The sequence below is a fragment of the Saccoglossus kowalevskii genome, chromosome 16 (assembly GCF_978046115.1).
Source record: "Saccoglossus kowalevskii chromosome 16, keSacKowa6.1, whole genome shotgun sequence".
NCBI lineage: Eukaryota > Metazoa > Hemichordata > Enteropneusta > Harrimaniidae > Saccoglossus > Saccoglossus kowalevskii.
The window spans coordinates 19,057,052-19,079,575 of record NC_140656.1 but is presented as its reverse complement, the minus strand read 5'-3'; the positions used below and the strand labels follow the sequence as shown (position 1 = coordinate 19,079,575).

Here is a 22,524-nt window from a genome sequence, read left to right as displayed (position 1 = left end):
ACTTGATATATGACATATAATGTGAAGTATGACAGTTTCATCATAAAATGCGCAATTTTGCCAACATTCACAAATTATTTAGTCCTAAAAATCGTTATCCCAAATCAATTTATTAATTATTACCATTATGAATCAGTAAGTATAACCAAGCTTGTACAGTTTATAATCTGATCTAATTTATTATGTGTCCCAATTTCTTATCCATTTCTGGAGTTCGCGTTTGAAGAATAGACACAAACATGCACATTGCCAAGTTAATAATCTGCTTGACAATGACAATCACTTTTGTTTTGTTTACAGGCATGTTCGCTGGTGTGGCTGTGATGTGTCTGTGTTTGGGACTTGCCGTGGGCCTGATAGTCGGTTACTTTAAAAATCGGTAAGCATTATTTTAATCGTCTCTTGTATGTTAAATAATAATATATTATAGGTACATATTATAATACAGATATGTTCACACTTGCAGGTCATTTTCCAACTGTACTGTTAAGCTTGTGAATTAATCATTACTTTCAGAAATTACAAGGATACACCCACTCAAGCCGTCGATAAAAATAATGCTGTTGCTGTTGACGAAAATAACTATGCAACCCTCAACTTGCATGATATTGTGACAAATGTATATGAAACGGCACAGAAATGAGAGTTCCCCACCTCATCCAGTGCGTCCGATTCACGCGCTCCGCGATTACTACTACCACTTTCCTGGACAGGAAGCAATATTATAATAACACATATTATTAGTTGCAAATAACATATGTCTGCATTCAGGCAAAATTTCTATAGTTGTGTGATATCGAGGTTTTGCGATGCAAGTATTTTTTTTCTTCATTTTTTATTTGTTTGTGTTCAGCTATTACATTTTGACCCCTGCCTACAAATTGGTATGTTAGTTAAGTTTAGCATATAGTAATAGGTAATAACGATATTTTATACAATTTTCTAACCCTAATTTTCATCTTAAAGTTAAGACAAGAACCAACTAAACAATATTTCTTAGAGTGTATCTTAGCAAAATAACCAGATATGTTGTGTATTTTATATTTATTACATATGTACTGCAGTTTATTTTAATTCGTCCCTGAAATCAAAATCGATATTTCCACACTTCGTATGCAAATGAGCTTTGAAAGCAAACAAAGTAGTCCCTCTAGGAGTATCGTTTTTTGAAACATAACAGAAATAAACAATATTTAGAAGTACAATATTTTCCCCTTGGGTTACACAAATATACTTGCCGAGTGAAATTAAATTTTAACAACAGTAGTGGTACTTTTAGGCAGTCACTTATTTTGACTAAAACTAATTTTTACATCACCCATGCAATAATGTTTTCGGTATTTTCTCGGTCGATATGCAAATGAAATTGTATTACCATTGACTACTGAACTATTTTTAGTTTGTAAACACATTTTCGTGCGGTTTAAATCATTCAGCAACATTTTTGACATATTAGGTGTACATCACATGGAATACTACGATTGGGAGAACTTAATGTAGGTTAACAACCTGGAAACGTTGTGGCATTACTCAGATCCAAATAAAGATTACTAACGCCAAATGAGCAATATTTTAACCGGTAACCAAGACTCTTCAATCCACTGCCAGCAAGGAACATCACAAACAAAGTTTTAGAGTGCAGCTCAGCGACGACCGTTGTCGACGAAAGTCATCCCGTCAGTAGAGTACCGCAGTTGCACGGCATGTTTGCCAATGCACAATGTGGGCGACATAAACTGAGTATCATAGTCGTCCAGTTCAAGTTCTGTCGCGGTTCCAACTAAACGTCCACGAGTTATTTATTCGGACAGTGACTCAGATTTTATTTTCACAGTGACACGCGTTCTACACTGACACGTGTTGCTAGGGCGTAACACTATCTTGGAACTTATTAATGGGCAATGGGGTTTCCCGACCTAAATTCTATCCCGGTTTGTTGTTTGTTTGTTTCTTTAATATGAAATAATCAAATATGGAACATATGTAATAATAACAGAACCCCACACCCTCCCTGTGGCTTTCGACGTATAGAGATGTGGTGTATTCTGCTGTACTTTCACTCGCTTTGTTCATGAAAGTACGGCCGCAGGATACACAGCATCACTTGTGAAAATAACTTCCATACGCAATAAAAGCCACGGGGAGGGTGTGGGGTTCTGTTTTATTATTTCATTATAGCTGGTTTAAATGTTTTTGCCATCTCCTTATGTAATCACAGTTTATTACTTAATCGTTTGTACTATCATTTGTCAATAGCGTAATAAAAATAATTATCAGGACAAGCTATTCAATAACTGCTCAATATTTGATTTGATTGGATGAATTCACAATCGGGTGGAATTAGTATTCCATGCTACACTTATTCCAAATTTTGAAAGTACTATACACCCACTTACTGTCAGTAATAACCCAACTTATTCATATACAGAGCTGTGTGGTAATAATTCCATAAATTATGTAGCAGTTCATGTGTGTGATATGATACTACACGGTTAGGTTTGCTGCTACTGTGAAAACGTTAATAACGTCTTGAAACATGTGGGGTACAAAACAGAAAAAAATGAAACATGTGCAAAACTACTTATATATTTAAAATGTGTATCAAGTTGTGCACCCCCCCCCCCCCCGCGTGTGCTATCAGTTCTCCTACACCAGTTTCTTGATGTAATTTGTATATATACAATTCTCGTGGGATTTCACCAACAGAAATAATGACAATTCGGATATAATCAAAAGTACAAGACGGTGTGTTATATTTATTTATAACATTTTAATTATTTAAATTGTTTACATACAAATCATTGCAGACCTTGAAAAATCTACCTTTGAAAATGTAGTCAATCCGTCAAAACGTCTGTGGGCTAGCCCTTATGTATGGTCAGTCTGAGAATGCGTATTCTCATGATAATGCAATCAGCGATGTCGCAGAATTTTGTATAGTTTTTCCTTGGAAGGACTTTCTGAATGACTGCATTCTCGGCTAGCAAGCATGCAGCACATAGCCAGTAGCACAGTACCCTCTACAACGTGCAACGACACAACTCCCGTAAACATGGCAAAACCATGTGATTGCCCCAACTGTACTATAATACAGCTTGAATTATTGCAGCTTTTGTACTCATAAAAAAACCTACGATCAAGGAACTAGCAGCGTAAACTTACAATCTGATTAAAATAAGATCCTAGCTTGAACTATTTATTTTTTTCTTCTATTTTTTTCAAAATGTTTCTAATTATTTATTTTTATCATACACTTTTAATTAATTATTTATTTGCTGTCAGTTTTGGTAATGCTGAACACCATGGGAATCACGTTTGAGGAACAGCCAATCATAGCTAGCATTTCATATTGGCCAACGGCGTGCTTAGGGGAGAAAATGATTAACAACGTACAAGAAAAGAAAATCATATTGCGTGAAGACAAAAGTTGGCTACTGGATATTCCAGTAAAAGGTGGTTAGACACTTTGAAGGCTAAAAGGATTGTTCTGTCGCAAATTTGCACATGGTTACGTTACGGACCATTTATTTTCAATTTAACGTGTTTGTGATCATATTTTTTGTAAGTTGCACAAACCATGGCCAGGCATGAACTATCTAGATCGTTATTCGTCAACAAGCGTGAAAAGCGGGCATTTCCTATTGTTTGGCAACTTGAAGACTTCATGTTTTCCTCTGTGTTGGTGATAATTTGTTGATTTCTGTCATGTAGTATGTACTCTGCTAGCTGGAACGCAGTCGAGAGTTTTGACCATTAAATTAAACGACTATCAATTTTAATAGCGCAACCAACTACGTGAAATTACATATAAATATCTGTTCTATTTTTATAGAAGAACTTTCCCAAATAAAAGTCACTAAACCATATACTTTCACCTTCAAACAACATGTTGGTGAACTAGCCTTGCACTATGAGTGTTTTATTGTTTGCAGTCTTTAAAATACCATTTTTTCCACAAATTTAAAAAACAAAGAACTGCAGACCTCGCATCTTTATATTTATACATCTTCCACCCACCACAAACATTTTAGCCATAATTGAACAATCATAAAATCCTCCACCCCTCCCAATACACCCTACAGCATTATCGGTTCCTATACTCATTAGCATCTATGTACAACAAGTTTAGCCAATAGATGCACCTGACTGATTAAACTTTTGACCAACCACTCATTCTAATTATAGTTGAGTGAGGGCGCTATTTACTAATGAGAAGAATCTTTTAAAGGAATTGAAAAGAATTCTAATGTTATAAGCAGTAAACATCAAGTGATGCTTTAATTAATGAATCAATATAGTGCACTGACCTCAAGACATATTGCGACAGAACTTAGAACTTATACCCAGGGGTGTGCAGTCTAACCACAGCTGAATTTCTGCAATATACCATTTCCCAAGCAATGAATTACATCTAGTGTTGAAATTAAAATAAAATATTAAAACTAATTCATTACAACTGTTCTATTTTTTTAGAAGAACCTTCCAAAATAAAAGAAATTCTAATATTTAAAAAAAGTTAGTCACTGAACCATATACTTTCACATTCAAGAGACATGTTGGGTGAACTAGCCTTGTACTGTGAGTGTTTTATCAACACTAGTCGTTGATTGGTTGATGCGTCACAGTGGTACTACTTTCAAAGGCACCCACCAAAACAGTGAAATGTTTTAGAATCCGGCGAAAGCGTACGCGTTGTTTGTAGATTCTGACTGTTTTCCAATTTAGAAGCTCATTTTTTACTTTCTATAGCCGAAACGGAGTGGCAGTAAGGTCGAGTAAGGCCGTCAATACCATGATATGCTTTCTTTGGTTTATATTTTCTCGCCTGGAATTAAAGCGGGAGGGTCGTCACCTGCGCACGCGCGGGAATTTAGACCCAAACGGCGATAACCACACACTCTATAAACACAAAGGCTCATAGGCAGACGCTTGTTTGTAAACAATGACACGCTATGAGCATCTGACGCATGCGCAGGTGACGACTCCCCGCTTTAACATCTTAGTAAATGCGTGCGCGATGACTTTTTTGTAAATTATAACTATTTCACCCCTTTCTCTGCATTTACAAAAACATCATTGGTAGCTATCAGTAAAATATTTTGAAATTTAGAAAGAAATACGCGCAGTAAAATTCTTGTGGCGTCTCACCTCAGAGGGATGTGTGGTGGCAGAGATACTTTCGACGTTCTTGTCGCAAGGAACTCTGGGAAGGGGAATGACAGCACTACTATCATCACTGCACAAAGCAGATTTGGGAAGGATTTATTTTCAAATTCGAATATGTTCGAACTACAAGTCCCTGTATGCTAACGCTGTAACTTTAACATATTCTTACGCACTAAATCTGAATTTCAAAATATGCATATCTGCGTTAAAAAGTGTAGTATTCCAAAGTTGTCACACATTATATTACACAATAAATGATAAATTTTAATATGTAGCAGACATTGCCTGGCGAGCGAGCACAGCCGAGCAAGTTTCTTGGCGTAACCATAGAATGCCGTTAACTACGGAAGCCAAGTTGTTAGTTCACGCGCGAGTTGAGCAGGATTCATGATAGCGTCTGGCTGATCAAAATGACTCAAAGGACTATTCTATGTCGAAATATTTTTAGTCTGTTGTCAACATCCTAATGACTTTTTATCATGAATGAGCTGTATCGTCACGCATAATTTGTGAAACAACAAACGTAATGGCGGTGTCCACTGACCGGATTCAAACTTCTTAGGGTACTGTAAAATACTTTATTTTCGCTCGGAATTAATTTTCGCTGAAAGAGTGATTCAGTGATAATAAAATCGAGCGAATATACCCTTTTCCCTATATTTTACATTCAATTCACCAAAAAAAATCAGTGAAAATAAATTATTTCACAGTATATAGATTTATTCCACTCTTATATATATATGCACATGTTGTCTATAGAGATCGCTTCGCGACATTTGGCTGCTCTCGATGCGTTCGTTATAATCTAACAAAATGCATTGAGTTCTATGGCTGTTAGACAAACGCAATTCGAATTCATTCAAGCCAGAATTATTTTTACATTAATCCCCGGAAAACTAGACAACAGGAATTGTAGGACAATTATTTGAGTGAAATAAGTGTTAAATATTTCCTTCCTTATATACATACACGGACGTTGTTTCCCCACAGTAAGGTTACCTAGCACAGCCTAATTGCCGATCAAAATTATTTGTATTTACGTTTCAACAGAAGTTATACATTAATAAATAGTTCTGTTGTCACATACAATAGCTGTGTATAGTGAGGTGATTGACCAAATAATTGAAAGCTGTCTGTGGAAGATGTACTGTTGCTTAAAGCGATAAAACCTATAGGAAAGAGATTGATGTGGGATATGACGTGATTAACGACACATTCCAACTCGAATTGTCCGATGATAATTTAGACCGATTACATCATTATATAGCCATTTTGTTTCACAGTAACCTTAGTTCATATCCGATAGCGCTACCACCATCACAACATTCCTTCACATACATTTATATTTATTCATCACATTATAACTTAGCAGATAAATATGTGATACGAAGCACTATTAAGTGATACATAATACTCCTAAATATCCCACTGGGGAACAATATTGACTGTAATGATGTCACGTTTTGCGTTTTTAGATCGTTGAATATATATGTATACACACACATGATTTGCAGAAACGTTAGCCTGTGCTACGTTACGGTACGGGCTAAATCTAACCCATTTTATAGTCTACTAGCAAGGGTTAAAGAGTGTGTGAACGATTAGCTTAATAATATAACTATATTAGATTCATGGTGAGAGAATGTACCAGGTGATCTGTGATAACACATGCATGTGTCAGTTTTTTTTCAGAAATAAACACTAATGAGCAAGAATACACCTTAAATATAATAAAACCTGCAGCTTAAAATGTATTACAAAATGTATTTTACTGTGGTATCACATTTGTTCAGTTAATGATAATGTGGGAATTGTTCAAGTAATGATTTAAGTTTGGGGCTTTAGATTAGATTCCTGTACTTCATCAAGTGAATACTGCCGTGTTTGCTGGCAAAATAAGGTTGTTGTTTTTTTGCTGACAAATAATGTATTGTTTTTAGTATCAATGTGATATGTCGAGAAAACAAGATTAACATGCTCAACGTTCTCGTTAACTTATTTTGTCGGCATCAATATTGTCATTTGTCCCTGGAAGGTGAGTGACTCACCTCCCACATTTTGCTTTCCTAGACGTCTTTAATAAGTATTAAATGACTGAATTGGATAGCTTTGCCAAAAAATCCGTAGTTTTTAACGTGTGATCCAAAAGTGTTTTCTCTTCCAAGCTTTATTGCCAGTAGCAATATATACGCCACTACAAGTGCAGCGAGAATAGTAATATTTATGGCAACACAATTCTCACAACTCGAGGAGAGCTGTATTCAGATGAATTTTTCGATATAATGCGTGCAGATTTTGTTTGTGTGACTGAAACTGTGACCCAAATAGTAACACTTGAACCAATGTAATACGAGACATACCAAGTGCTTGTACATGTCTTTGCATGTACTGCATATGTAAAGTAGAGTTCAAAGTATTATCAGGTGACTCGTTCGTCTGCGGCACAATCTGAATTTGGCGAGACCACTACACAGTACTTAATTTCAGCAATGATGTTTCCCCCTTGTTGGTCTGCAGTGGTTTTGGTATTGATGTGTAGCTTAGAGAATGTCAACGCGACAGGTGAGTTTAGTTATATCATTTTTGTAAATGATGTTAACAATTTTTGTGAAAAAAAACACATTGGACATTGTTGAATGGAATCGTATGCAGTAGTTAATGAATAGTCGGGACGAAATTGTAAACTCCACTAGTATCATGTTTTCAATGAAAATCTCTTTCCGAGTCAACGGTCGTTTTTTAGATCATAGAAACGAGTAAACTCGGGTAGTAAAAACCTACGAAGCACTCTTAACGAAAACTGTTGTCGACATTAAGCACCATGCTTAGAACAATAGGCACACAAGTATAAGGATATACTGCAGTTTATAATGTTATTATACTGTCAAGTTGTAAGTATTGCGAAAACACATACAATGTAATTCATATGAAGTTGATCATCTATACTTATGATTCAATTGACGAGGACGTGACAACCGCAATAGTGAATAAGTCATTTTTTTACCCACCTGTATTTGTTAAAACTACAGAATAATCTTCGTGACGTAGGTATTTCTGACTAACCTGTGACCTGATAAAGAAACCTAGCCTATAAAATGCTCTCCTTGATCAAACACTCTGTTTGCTGTTGCTAATTTTTATTACCATGTCAATAAATTCACTGAATAGTTTCGTATTTACAATTTATAAATCATAACGGAAGGTTACTACTATAAGCGTTGGGTGCGGGTTCAGTTTTATTGTGCACAAACAATGTCTGACACGGATGCTATTTTTTGTGTGTTATTTTTTATTGACAATTTGTTTTTGGTTTTCATCGCTATACTGATACTAAAGTTATATGCATGAAACTCGGCCACCCACGGTGAATTGAGAGTCAGTGCAAAACTACTTACCCAATTAGCTACCCGGCCCACAAACAAATCGCTACTAGAAGTGTACGCATCGATGATATCACTATTCTTTATTCTTTAGTCAACGCAGTCTTGTAATGTACCATAATTGTGAAATGTAAGCAGGAGAATTTCAGTTACGGCGCAGTTTTTAGTAAACTATCCGAATGAATGTTTGTTTATGAAAATGTAACTCCAATTTCGATCTTAACGATGACGCCAATCACTGCATCACATACTTAAAGGGTCACAACAAGTTCCTTGTTAGTTTCGTGATAACATGGCGTTCACCATTTATACACATATTTAATTGAAAAAATCTATAAAAAAACATGCACGATATAATCGTGCATTACGATGACATTATTAATACTATAGTCGAAAAGTATGTGCGATAATAATGATAGTATAATTATAGAATTAAAATACAAAGTCAAGTTGTAGTCGAGTAATCAATAACATGTAATCTTCGGTAGAAGGTATTTTGTTGGTCTAAATCAGAGTATTTATTTTGTTTTTCAACCAATGCCATGGGCTGGCGTACAGAGAAATATACTCTATAATCTGCGAAGAGGGTCGCACCGTTGTGTTATCGTCTGGTTTGTACACCGGCGATGTCGCTCACCCCGACAGACGAATCATCATTCCACAAAACCATTTAGTTTTGCTTGGCCATAGACTTATAATTCGATGGCTTGGCAAAGCACTCAAATCGAACTGACACTTGCCGTCATTATGGGACCTATGTTGAACTATGTCGATAAGGAAAAGCGATGATTTCATAAACACAAATCTATCAAAATATATACTAACTTATTACATATTTTACAAGTAAAAAATAAATGATTTATGAATTTTACGAATACAACTGCAATTTTCAAAAACAAAAGCTATTTTGTATTACTAGTACAAATTAGTTTTTACGAATACAAACAAAGATTATATGAGCACAAATAGAGGTTTTAGGAATATAAATATGTCATTATTAATGTAAATTCTTGCACATAAATATTTTTGATTGTATTGACACGCTCGGCCTTCTGCAGTAGAATATATACATTAATTAAGCAAAGACTATGTTTATTGTTATTCCCGGGGAGGAGGCCACCCCACTGAACGTTTTATGTTACTTAGACGCGCACCACTGTAATTTTGATTAAACTGTATAAACTGTAAGACAATTCTGAGCTATACGACTATACCCAGCGAACATTGTCTGTGTCGTGTCATTACGAAACCGGGCTGTCACTCAAATGTGCTTTTAAAGATGGAACGTCCTCGATTGACCTTCACGCGACCGATGTGCCTATCACGTGATCGGCATATGACGGCGCGGCCCATCGAGTCCACCCAATAAAAACACGAGGTGTAATGATGCAAAGTTGCATTTTGACACAAGAATCAGCAAATATTTGAAAAAATAGATTGAGCATAATGCTGCTCTGGATTGACTGGTTAGATCTTCCCAGCAGTGGGGTGATGACACTGAAACAAACACGTCGTGAGACTCGAACTCAAAATTAATTTACTCTTCAATACTGAACATACAATGAGTGTAACAGGGGAGAACTCGTAAAACTAGAACGCAGCTGCTCCTAATACGAAAGCCAAAAACACACAACGTTCCATTGAATCCCGACGCAAAAATACATACAACGTTGCATTAGATCCCTACAAGTAACAATTACATGTTTAGAGCGGGACGTTCTCATTGACTCATAAGAAATGCTTATTCCGATGTTCGAACAAATATTGGCCAAATTACCGCTCGTTGTGCTAGTTTCCCATAGTACTACATGCATAAATGATATACTGAGAAAACATATAACTGTGAAAATGATGATTCTTTGAAATATACTGTCAGTAAATGTGAACACGAACATACAGTATACTATAAACAGTCAAGGTTATATATAAAAATCGAAATTTAGTACACTTATATAATTAACAACTACGTTCTACTTCGGGGCGGAGCTATGTCACAGAGCATTCTATGTTGCTAAGGCGTGCATCACTGTAAAAATCAAGCACTCTGCGATGCCAGCTTGGTTACTTTAATCGGAAACCCCCTTGTCAGCTAGCATGCATCTGTAGCGATGTCGCAAAATACGTTAAATGTGGTATTTCCAGGCTTTGTCGTCTTGTCTGTAGTTGAATGAAACCTGTCTTGATTTACAATAGTTTCCCTTCAATTTCATTTTCAGGACATCTGAGCTTATTCTTAAAGCTTTGAATACTCGTACAATAACATTCGAAGTGTGAAATACTGACCGAGATTGAATATACGGCACACATTCAGCTTGACGAACAAATTAAAACACAAAACTATATATACGCCTGGACGCCCATTTGTTAATAAACAACTGATACACGTTGTGTGAAAGCTTCACTTCAAATAAACAACAATTGTGAGAGCTAATTAGATTTGAATTTTTCTGGTAAACTGAAAAAAAATAAGTGGGGATAATGGCTAATTTGCATAAACAATCACTAAATAAGAAGAATGTTAATGCTCATAATTAAAATAGATGTTACAGTTCCAAATTTAAACCTATTATCGATTTGTAAAAAGCTAAATATAGTGCATAATATTGACATCTTGTAATTACTTTTTTGCACCATGTTTCTTTTTGATTATTTATGTTCAGCCTTGCTAAATCTTGCTAAGCATTCAGAAGAGAGAATATTTGTATCTGTTTTCTATATTTTATAATCATCTTTTGAGTATGTTCCACTATTCACAATGCTGCGAAATTTATAATACTTTGTTTTCACCAGTGTTGGTTACCAGGGAGTGAAAACGCCCGAATGTTCGCTCTTAAGAGTATTATTACTCAAATCCAATAGACATATTCATCTGTTTGCAACTTCGAAAGCCAGTAATATCAGTCAAAACCTATATTATATTACCCAGACTAAAAGCTATCACATTTGATTTGATTTCAACAATTCTATGGCAATAATGATTGTGTCAAACCAGTTCTGCAAATGATAAAAATGTATTACAGTGTTTCTGGCAATGAATAATTAAAATATTGGCTTTTTACGTAATTCTGTTGAAAGGTCAATATGTGGTCTTACATAAACAAAATAGAGAAGTTACATGGAATCAGGCAAGAGAATATTGTAAGTTTAGTAATGCTCACCTAGCAGACATCCGTTCTAGTCAGGAAAATTCAGATGTGAAAGCATTGCTGTCTTCAGCTGAAGGTAAGCTACACATCAACAATGCCCGGGTACATGCAAATATGACTGGAAATTGCAATCTACAAAAAATAGCAATGAACAACTGTATGCAACCAGTTCATTTGCAACAATATTCTGATCTATATTCTAACTTTCCGAGCCATCAAATCGTGATATATTTGCATGGTGCCAATTTGACTATGTTTAATGAATGTAATATAGTAGTATGTTCAATGAACAGTATTACTTTTTTTTTAAAGATTCAACATTTTGATAAATCAACAAACAGATTTAAACAAAATAACGGGTTTTATATGTTTATAGAAAAAAGAACGTGACACTGACACTCCGAAAATCCCACTAGCCTTACATCAAATTACTAAGTACACCTACTCTATTGTTGGGAAACATGTTAAATTTTTCGAGAATGTGTCTGAATGATCCAATACAATTATTGTTTGTATAATTTCGATACATGATATGATGTTGTTTGTCAGTTAGGTATTTTTGGCTTAGTATATTATTACAAGGTACCTTTAAAAATGTTTTATAGGCAATGTTTGGATCGGTGTAAATGATCTGTACAAGGAAGGTACATTTGAATACATGACAGGGGGTCGTGTAACATATACAGATTGGTATTATGGTGAACCTAATAATAGTGGTGAAGAAGATTGTGGTGAGATGAGGTAATTTTAATATATAAGATTTATATTTCATTGTTTAAGGATGAACAATTTGATTTCATATTGATGTTTCATATTTGTTTGATTTGTTTCATATTTACTGTATAGCGTTATTATTTTTATATTACAGAAGGGAACTTGGGTTTAAATGGAATGACGAGTCATGCACAGAGCAAAATTGGGGTTATGTGTGCGAGTATTACAGTGAGTCGTAATTTTAAACTATTTATCTTTAATAGTAATATAGATAATTGTGCAATACAAATTGCAAAATATAAATAGTTATTACAAAATCACAAGAATTGTGTATATAATATTTATCTATATACATGAGCACGCCAATCTCAAATACTAGAACAAATACAAAGCTTATACAAATATGATTTTCTGTCATATATCAGTGATTATTCTGTACATTCATTGGACTAAACCATTCCATCGTCCGAATCGCACATTTTCGCCAAAGCCGGCCGTTCATAACTGGCCCATGAATCCGTGAGTGATCGTGTTGCGAAAAACTGTATTTTACTGCGCCTAAATTGAGTCATTTCAATGGGCGCGCTAAGAAGCTCGCGTCACCAATCAGAGTTGCTGTATCATAAATGTGAAGATCGAGAAGCTCATCACAGATTAAAACAATGGTGGCGTGTATGTTTTGCTGATTCACCTGGAGTCAAGAACAGAAGATCTATATTCGTTGACACGTTTTCAAAATGTCTTATTCCAACTGTGGAAATTATTTGTGGGCAAGTGAATGAGCAATGAATGATGTTTAAATATTTGTGTAAACTGTGTTTTAGTAAACTGACAAAACTTTTAACATATCGACTTGTCCGATTCGGTATTTTCCTTGCGACTGTGTTTGCAACAAACACGTAATTTTCCACAGATACAGCACTAAGAGCTTTCTTTTGATGATCAGTAAGTTCGTTTAGAGAAAAAGCTAGTAACACCGCCATCTTCGTCTAATTTTCTTTTTCTGAGTCAATATCTAAATGCAATAAATATATTATTATTATTATAATTTCCGAGTAATGTGTTTCGTGAGTTCTGATTGGGTGATGCAAATGAGCCGAAGTGAATCTTATAATCGTTTGAGGGCGTGCGACATACAGTAAATCGTGGTGAAATCTGCCAAGGGTTAATGTTAAGGCTTAGGCAGAATAAATGGTCCTTGGCTGGCGAATATCTAGTTGTTTACTCTTAGTTGTTGAACTAAATTATACTATCATATGCTAGATGCTAACTGTGCACGGTTATAAAATAGCGTGTTAGCTTCTCTAAATAACTGGTTCTTAACGAAAATTGAAAGGGTGCATGTGTGAAGCAGAGTTTAGTTGTTTACCCGCTCGTCTTTGTAAACAAGATACAATTTGTGACGGGTGGCAATAATTGTATTGTGTGTCGGAACATTTGTGTATAATTAGTGCATTTTTAAAAACTTAATTGCAATGTTACTGTATGTCTTACTTTTGACACTTATAATATCATTGTCACGAGGTCACAGGTTTAGGTCAAATAATTTAGATTGATGCACGCATTTATTCTTTAAGCATTTATCATTGTTTATTTCCAGCATGTGATTCGCCTTCTGCGATAAACGCTCGACTAATTTCATGCTCGAGGGGTGTGAAATATAACAGTAGATGTACATATACTTGTAATATTGGTTATACAGCAATGTCTTCTTTGGTCACAACTTGTGGACTCAACGGACAGTGGACAAGCATAATCAATTGTAGAGGTGAGAGACTTAATGTTAATCAATGTGACATAGAAGTGGTCAGTGCCCCCGTATTTTCTTTTTTAATGTACTTTAACATACATTAACACATGATTGACTTGATACCACATTATCTGCCAGTAGATATTTAATCATCCAGGAATTGAATTCAGCGATTGATGTTTCAACTACATATTAAACACATTATGATTTGTTCGTTCTTTACAGTTATTATCTGTGATATACCACCATCTGGGTCAAATACTGAATTGTCATCATGCTCAAATGGTGTGATGTATGGAAGTATGTGCCGATACACATGCATCAATGGGTACGAAGCGTTCACATCGATGGTTACAACATGTGGGAGTAATGGTCAATGGAGTGTTACTAGTATCATATGCAACAGTTAGTCTTGTTTACATGCAATTTTGACGAGAGTAATCAATTTACAAACTTCATATATTACGCCAGGCTAAATACTCTCACCATAACCATAATATTACATTTACCATGTCCATGTCATGTCACAATGCCTATTGTATGTAATGGTGTAGCTATTGTTCCACTTGGCTTAAAATCCAATTGTCATTGTTGCATTTACGTCTTCTGCAATGGATTATTTCGTCATCCAGATCTCAGAAACGAATAATCAGACTCACATAAAACGTTGTCAATTTCCTAGGCCTTGACTTGATCGTGTACAGTGGCGAATTCCTTTCACTACCTTGTCGCCGATCTTGAAAACACTTTTTATTTAAAATACTACGCCAACGCCAGAGAGTTTAAAAAAAATCGAATCAGTCACACGATTTGGCCACCATCTGGATTTCATGAGTGCTTAACCAATCGACTTGAAATTGTGCATATAGTATCTATGCTAAAAGCTTCTTATGAGAAGAATAGAAACGAATTTGCACAGGTACATGGTTTTGCCCCTATCTTGGATTATGTATTTGAGTACACCACTGAACGTCATATTTCAGGAATTGGTGTGCGTATTGCCCCCTCAGTGAAGTGATATCTGAGGTTCCAAGACCTGTCCGAGGTCCTAGGCATTTTGATGTGTTGTTGTCGCATTATTGTTATATAGCTTTTTCGAAAAAAAAAATAAAAAAAAATAAAAACATGTTGCAGCGTCTCGTATTCAAAATGTCTGGATTACAGATGTACAGAATCCTCTACGGTTTCATTTAGTGATATAATACATGAACTGGATTTTGAATTCTTTAAATTTTATATACACTATGTACATTGTCGTTCCGTATATACATACATTTTTTTCTTTTGTTGTAAGGCGATTATCTGCCTTCTTGATACAAACATATTCTATAGAGTATTTGTTTATATTAAAATATATTACTTGCTACAACGTCATCATATTAATCCATTCTCGCACTTCTAGTTATGTTCCGCGGTTATACAAGATTTGTTACAAATAACACTTATATATGTTTGAACGTACACAGAAGACAGTGGCAAAAACAGAACTGGGTCGAACCACCCTCTTCGAGCACTGTGCAAAGCAGTGGCGGAGGTATATTTCAGCGCTCGTATCTACAAAGAAAAATTAGTAAAAAAATGACATTGACAGTCAATGTCGGATTGTACGTACGTACAACGTTAATGTATGAAATATATTTCGAGCACTGTAAATGTGTTAAACATTTTTCGAAACATTTTTTTCAAAGACATTGTAGTTTCAAATATTTGTGATTGTTGTGAACCGCGTTATCTATTATGGCGGCACTCGCCTAGAATGAAATGTCTATTTTATTTGTTTCCGCATAAGCAAATAATATACCCGTGAGCAGAACTCCAGTAATTCACATTTTTAAAAAGATGTAATCCATGATTATTCCAATTATGATTATTATAAATTATTTAAATTATTCAAATTAAATTATTACTAATACTATTATCCGTTTTTGGACTTGTATCTACTTCTCCTCTAGTCATATTTAAATATCACGTAATTTTCTGTATTTTAAATACAGGTTACGTACGGGAAGTGGGAATATGACCTCTTTGAAGAGAAATAGCACATTTGCTGGGGCTAATTAACGTGTGTATAGCAAAATAGTCATCTTCTCCATTGACATTAGATGCCTTAGTGACTTTCGATCCACGAAACGCCTTGGGACAAAACAATGCATCAGATGTTCGACTGTGCTGAACTAATTTTTGTATTCACTATGTTAAGCAAGTCAATTGAAAGTGGAATGTTTTCTATCATGTTGAAGCGTGAAAACATTGTTCCGATAGGGCAAGATATTCTCACTCTTTTGTAAAACGTGATATTACTTTTTGGTATTAATTTTGAGGACCATACACCATTCTTTCTTTTGCGAATTGCAATTATTGTGAATGTTCAGCGACTGATCGTTCATCTCTAACACAACTATTGATTTTGGAATAATGGATGGAATAAATAGTGTATTTAACTAAAGGTTGCAACTCATGATTTTGATCTGTGATTACATTGGCATCTAAATATTTAAATAACCAAGTGAAAACATAACAAGTTACTAATTGCAACTAATGGTTATCAACATTCAAACACATTAGTGTGTCTAATGCCGTTTAAATATAAAATTAAAGTAGTGTAAACTATTCTTGACAGATACAGTTGATGTGTACAAATAAGGGTATCCGTTTTGTGTGTGAAATTGTTTGATGCTAGCAGAGTGCTGACTATATTGCCTGTGTACCAACTGGTCATGTGACCTCATTACTTGCCAATTTTTATAAATGTTATTATAAATAGTAGGCTATTATGTACAGTACATGTATTTGACCTCATTAATTATGCACACATGCTTTTCCCAGAGATACAATATAGACACACGTTTATTACTAACTTGGCACTATCGAAAAAAATGTAGGAAAAGATGGCCGTGTGACCGATTAATTATGCATATACTAATTCTCAGATATTTTATAGATGTAAATTTTGTGGCAGATTTGAATAATGCTGGTCATGAATGATAGGCAAACATGCTTTTAATATTAAAATAACGTTTAGCCGAGAAAAGATCACTGGAAACCGTTAACATGTCCACAGCAACGTTGTTCAACAGCCTGTCTGAATTTAAAATTATTGATAAAACATAGTTATCACCGACATACACTGCATGTCATGTAAATTGTTTTAACAAAATTGCATAAAATTAATCTAAACATCTTAAGAAACACTAACCACACTGATTTGGTTTAAATTTGGTTTGTAGAATGCAAATGCGAGTGCACAAAACTTTCAATTTTCAGAGTTGGTTTCATGGTTCGGCCTTTATCGTCGATTTAAACAGACTCAGAAGTATCCTATTTCACACATTTCTTGTGATCTGTTGTTATTGCATCATTGGCATATAAACTGAAAGTTGAATTAAATTTATTAGTGTAATAAATTCAACGATTTATCATGTTGTGACACTTTAATCAGTATTTGTATATATAAGTGGTTTGATAAGTGTTTGGCAGTCCCTGTCTTGAAATGCAGATACATTAGTATACATTATCTGGTTATGACACATTCCACATTTCAGACATAAGTTCGAAACAATGCATCTCTTAATGTTCTCATATTAACGGTCATCAATTAAAGTTAGTGTTATTACTTCACAGCATGAGATTATCCTGTTTGTACCAAGATCCAATTAATAAACTAACACTATTACATTTATTATTAGGGATCACATGTGATGTACCGCCATCAGGGACAAACACCGGATCGCCATTTTGTACAAATGGAGTGAACTATGGTAGCCAATGTCAATATACATGTGATACTGGACATGAAGCTGTGACACTATTGGTTACATCATGTCAGTCAAATAGCGAATGGAATGTAACTAGTATCATATGTAACGGTATGTACAAAGGTTTATGTTTATTAAGGAAATACAAAGAAAGACATAATAATTTTTGTCAAAGGTATTCGTTGTTAGTTCATCCATATTGTTGACTTTATTCTTGATAATATCTGTAAGTTGTCTTCTTATCCATCGTCCGCCTGCACGGTGTTGTTCCGTTTTGACATTCCTCCCTCAGCAACTCCGTGCGGTAACTCCATTCATAACCCTGTATGTCACAAGGCCGGTAAAGCATAATAACGTAATGATTTACCATCTCCAGTGCAACTAATAAACGAACACATAAGACTTGGAAACTAAGTAGCTTGAATAGCTTTGTCTAAATATCCTCATGAAATACTTCAAGATGATAGTGCAGTGCTTTGCTGGAACATTCACCTTAAAAATTAAAATGCTTCTTATCCATTAGGATCTTGATTGAGTAGTCCGACCCAAGCCTTTACAATAATATGTCTGTTTATTTCCAGTTGTCACATGTAATATACCACAACATGTAACTCACGCTAAACTATAACAGTCAGTGCAAATACATAGGTATAGTATCAAATACGTTAACACCTGCATTCACATTAAAGTGTCATCTGACGTATGTTATATTGGTTGTTCATGCCAAATATAATCCCGTGATATCAAACAATTACTTGCAGTTACCAATTGTGATATTCCGCCACCTGGGTCAAATACTGAATGGCCGTCTTGCTCAGATGGTGTGAATTATGGTAGCCAATGTAATTATACATGTATTAGAGGGTATGAAGCTGTGACATCGATGATTACAACGTGTGAGAGTAGAGGTCAATGGAAACATGACAACATTATATGCAAAAGTAAGTAGATGTTATTTTGCAAAACTACGTTAATAACTTCACCTTCCCCTTCAAAAACAATGAATCAACATTTGATAAGTATTGTTTGATGGTTACTTGCAGTTACCCATTGTGATATTCCGCCACCTGGGTCAAATACTGAATGGCCATCTTGCTCAGATGGTGTGAATTATGGTAGCCAATGTAATTATACATGTATTAGAGGGTATGAAGCTGTGACATCGATGATTACAACGTGTGAGAGTAGAGGTCAATGGAATCATAACAACATTATATGCAAAAGTAAGTAGATGTTATATTGCAAAACTACGTTAATAACTTTGCCTTCCCTGTTTGAAATTTTACATTCTTATGACGATATTACCGACTTAGCTATATAACATGTGTTTGTGTCCATAGTTCGCATGCATTTGTATTTGATGGGTTTTAAAGGGCAGTAGCCGTCGCGCAATGCATGCGCGAGATATGGGTCTCGTATAAACAAAGATGGCGATTTTAACTGTAGCACACACCAACTAGAACAAACTGTGATGTTACCAAGCTTTAATTAAGTGTTTTGTTTTGGTGTTTGGAAGGTATCGAAGAAGTCGCCGGCGGTGATTAATGCATGCGACATCCAGGGAAAAACTCTTACCCGTGATTTCATTAGAAAAAAGCATTGGATTGTGAGAAAATAAAATAAAATAAATATAAACATAAAATGTTACACCCTTTAAAGCAGGGGTGTCGTCACCTACGCATGTGTCAGGTGGTCATAGCGTGTCATTGTTTACAAACAAGCGTCTACCCATTTGCGGTTTTAGCGTGTGTTGTCATCGCTTGAGATTCAATTCCAGCGCGTGCGCAGGTGACAACCCTCCCGCTTCAAACGCAATTGTTTTACCTTATTGCATATTATGTATTTCTTCACACAGGAATAGTTACTTCAACATTGCACCAGAGTGAATATAGTTCACCGATTACAGATATACCACATTCAGAAGAAAGTCTTGGAACAGTATCAATAGGTTATAATTTATTTATTTCCGACACTCGAATACAATATTTTGATATCTTAAGTGAATATTATTCAACTGATAGTGTTACTAGTATTTGAGTCATACGACTTACTTGTACCAAAACAATCAGTAGTTTATTTAATTTTGAGAGAGATGAAATTCACTTGACAATATAAATTGTGATTTTAATTGTCAATATTATTCCAATAAATGAGTATAACTATTCTACTAACATTAACTATTTTAGAATATAATATAATATAGCGTAGTTAGTTCCCTCGAAGTACGTCGCCATGTATGTCGATTCGATTACTATTTCCTTCTGATCTTAAACTAGAATGGCTTAGAATTATGATTTGCACATTGGGATGAGCATTCATCATTCAAAGTATGAATATATACTGATAAAGGCAAATGTTATTACAAACATGATCAAATTGGGCAAAACCTGATGCAATCGGAGAACTGATTTCATTACATATCTGAAATACTTTTCAGTGTAAAAGTATAATGGACATGTATTTACACATCTAATAAATTAAATAAATAAATCAAGTTTACACATATAACTAATTTAATATTTATAGACGTGTTAATCTGACGAGTTGTGAAACTCATGTGCACCTTAAGTCATACTGATATTACTTCTTAGATGTATGGGGAAGGTATAAACTTATTTTCTGTGGTAACAAATTGCAACGTGTTGCACGTATCGAACATAATGTAACTAAATCAGTGATAAACGTGCATAGCCTATTAATCAATTTGCTCACAACTTTTCTGACACCATATACTTTACAGACGAGTTCATAAATTACTCATAAATCCACATAGATTTTGATCCAATCTAAGTTTAGGTCATTTTTGATATCAGTCGAATAAATATTTTTGAAATTACAATAAACACGTAGACATATCATTATAATATTGGTGGCGGTGGACTATAACTGTAAAAGCCAATTGTTTCGTAGTGTATTGACTCTAGTCGTACATTTATCCACATAAATTCAAATAACGTATGTGGCCATTACTGAACTTTGAACATTTTTTTTATCAAGCTACTGATCCGACTAGGCCGGCACACATTTTTGAAAACACTCGCAAAGGCTATTGCAGTGATACCACACATTATTAATAACCACAGTTGGTTAAGAAATGGACTTGACATATGACATATAATGTGAAGTATGACAGTTTCATCATAAAATGAGCAATTTTGCCAACATTCACAAATTATTTAGTCCTAATAATCGTTATCCCAAATAAATTTATTGATTATTACCATTATGAATCAGTAAGTATAACCAAGCTTGTACAGTTTATAATCTGATCTAATTTATTATGTGTCCCAATTTCTTATCCATTTCTGGAGTTCGCGTTTGAAGAATAGACACAAACATGCACATTGCCAAGTTAATAATCTGCTTGACAATGACAATCACTTTTGTTTTGTTTACAGGCATTTTCGCTGGTGTGGCTGTGTTGTGTCTGTGTTTGGGACTTGGCGTGGGCCTGATAGTCGGTTACTTTAAAAATCGGTAAGCATTATTTTAATCGTCTCTTGTATGTTAAATAATAATATATTATAGATACATATTATAATACAGATATATTCACACTTGCACGTCATTTTCCAACTGTACTGTTAAGCTTTGTGAATTAATCATTACTTTCAGAAATTACAAGAATACACACACTCAAGCCGTCGATAAAAATAATGCAGCTGCTGTTGACGAAAATATCTATGCAACCCTCAACTTGCATGATATTGTGACTAATGTATATGAAACGGCACAGAATTGAGAGAGAACAAGTTCCCCGTCACGTCCAGCGGTCCGATTCACGCGCTCCGCGATTACCACTACCACCATCCTGGACAGGAAGCAATATTATAATACACATATTATTAGTTGCAAATAACATATGTCTGCATTCAGGCAGACTCATTGTAGTTAGGTGACATCGAGTTTTTTTTTCAATTTTTATTTGTTTGTGTTCAGCTATTACATTTTGACCCCTGCCTACAAATTGGTATGTTAGTTAAGTTTAGCATATAGTAATAGGTAATAACGATATTTTTTACAATTTTCTTAACCCTAATTTTCATCTTAAAGTTATAACAAGAACCAACTAAACAATATTTCTTAGAGTGTATCTTAGCAAAATAACCAGATATGTTGTGTATTTTATATTTATTACATATGTACTGCAGTTTATTTTAATTCGCCCTTGAAATCAAAATCGGTATTTCCACACCTCGTATGCAAATGAGGTCTGAGAGCAAACAAAGTAGTCCCTTCAGGAGTATTACTGTTCATCCTTTTTTTTATCGTGATTGCTTACACTTTAATATTTGTACTTAGTTAAAGCGGAGGAATCGTCACTTGCGCATGTGTCAGATGGCCATAGCGTGTCGTTATTTATAAACAAGCGTCTACCCATGAGCCATTGCGTTTTTAGCGTGTGTTATCGTCGCTTGGGACTCAATGCTCGCGCGTGCGCAGGTGACAATCCTCCCGCTTTAAGCTTGGTTCTTTTGTGATATTTTTGCTGTACGCTAATAAAGCACCACCTTTTCTTCCAAGATGTTGTAGTGTGTTTTGTTTATGTAATTATCTATTCACATACAAATCATTGCAGACAGAGAGACAGGGAGACGTCTATTATCATAAAC

General features: G+C 34.9%; 1 protein-coding gene across 1 annotated transcript; it reads left to right on the top strand.

Annotated features, from left to right (window-relative positions):
• Window positions 1-3,302: 3,302 nt before the first annotated feature.
• On the top strand, window positions 3,303-21,653 carry LOC146733731 (E-selectin-like). The gene is made up of 11 exons (XM_085490924.1): window positions 3,303-3,456; window positions 11,622-11,768; window positions 12,298-12,433; window positions 12,561-12,634; window positions 14,382-14,561; window positions 17,843-18,022; window positions 18,673-18,852; window positions 18,955-19,134; window positions 19,767-19,859; window positions 21,310-21,388; window positions 21,527-21,653. The coding sequence occupies exons 1-11, from the start codon at window positions 3,303-3,305 to the stop codon at window positions 21,651-21,653; spliced, it is 1,530 nt and encodes a 509-aa protein (XP_085347050.1).
• Window positions 21,654-22,524: the final 871 nt, after the last annotated feature.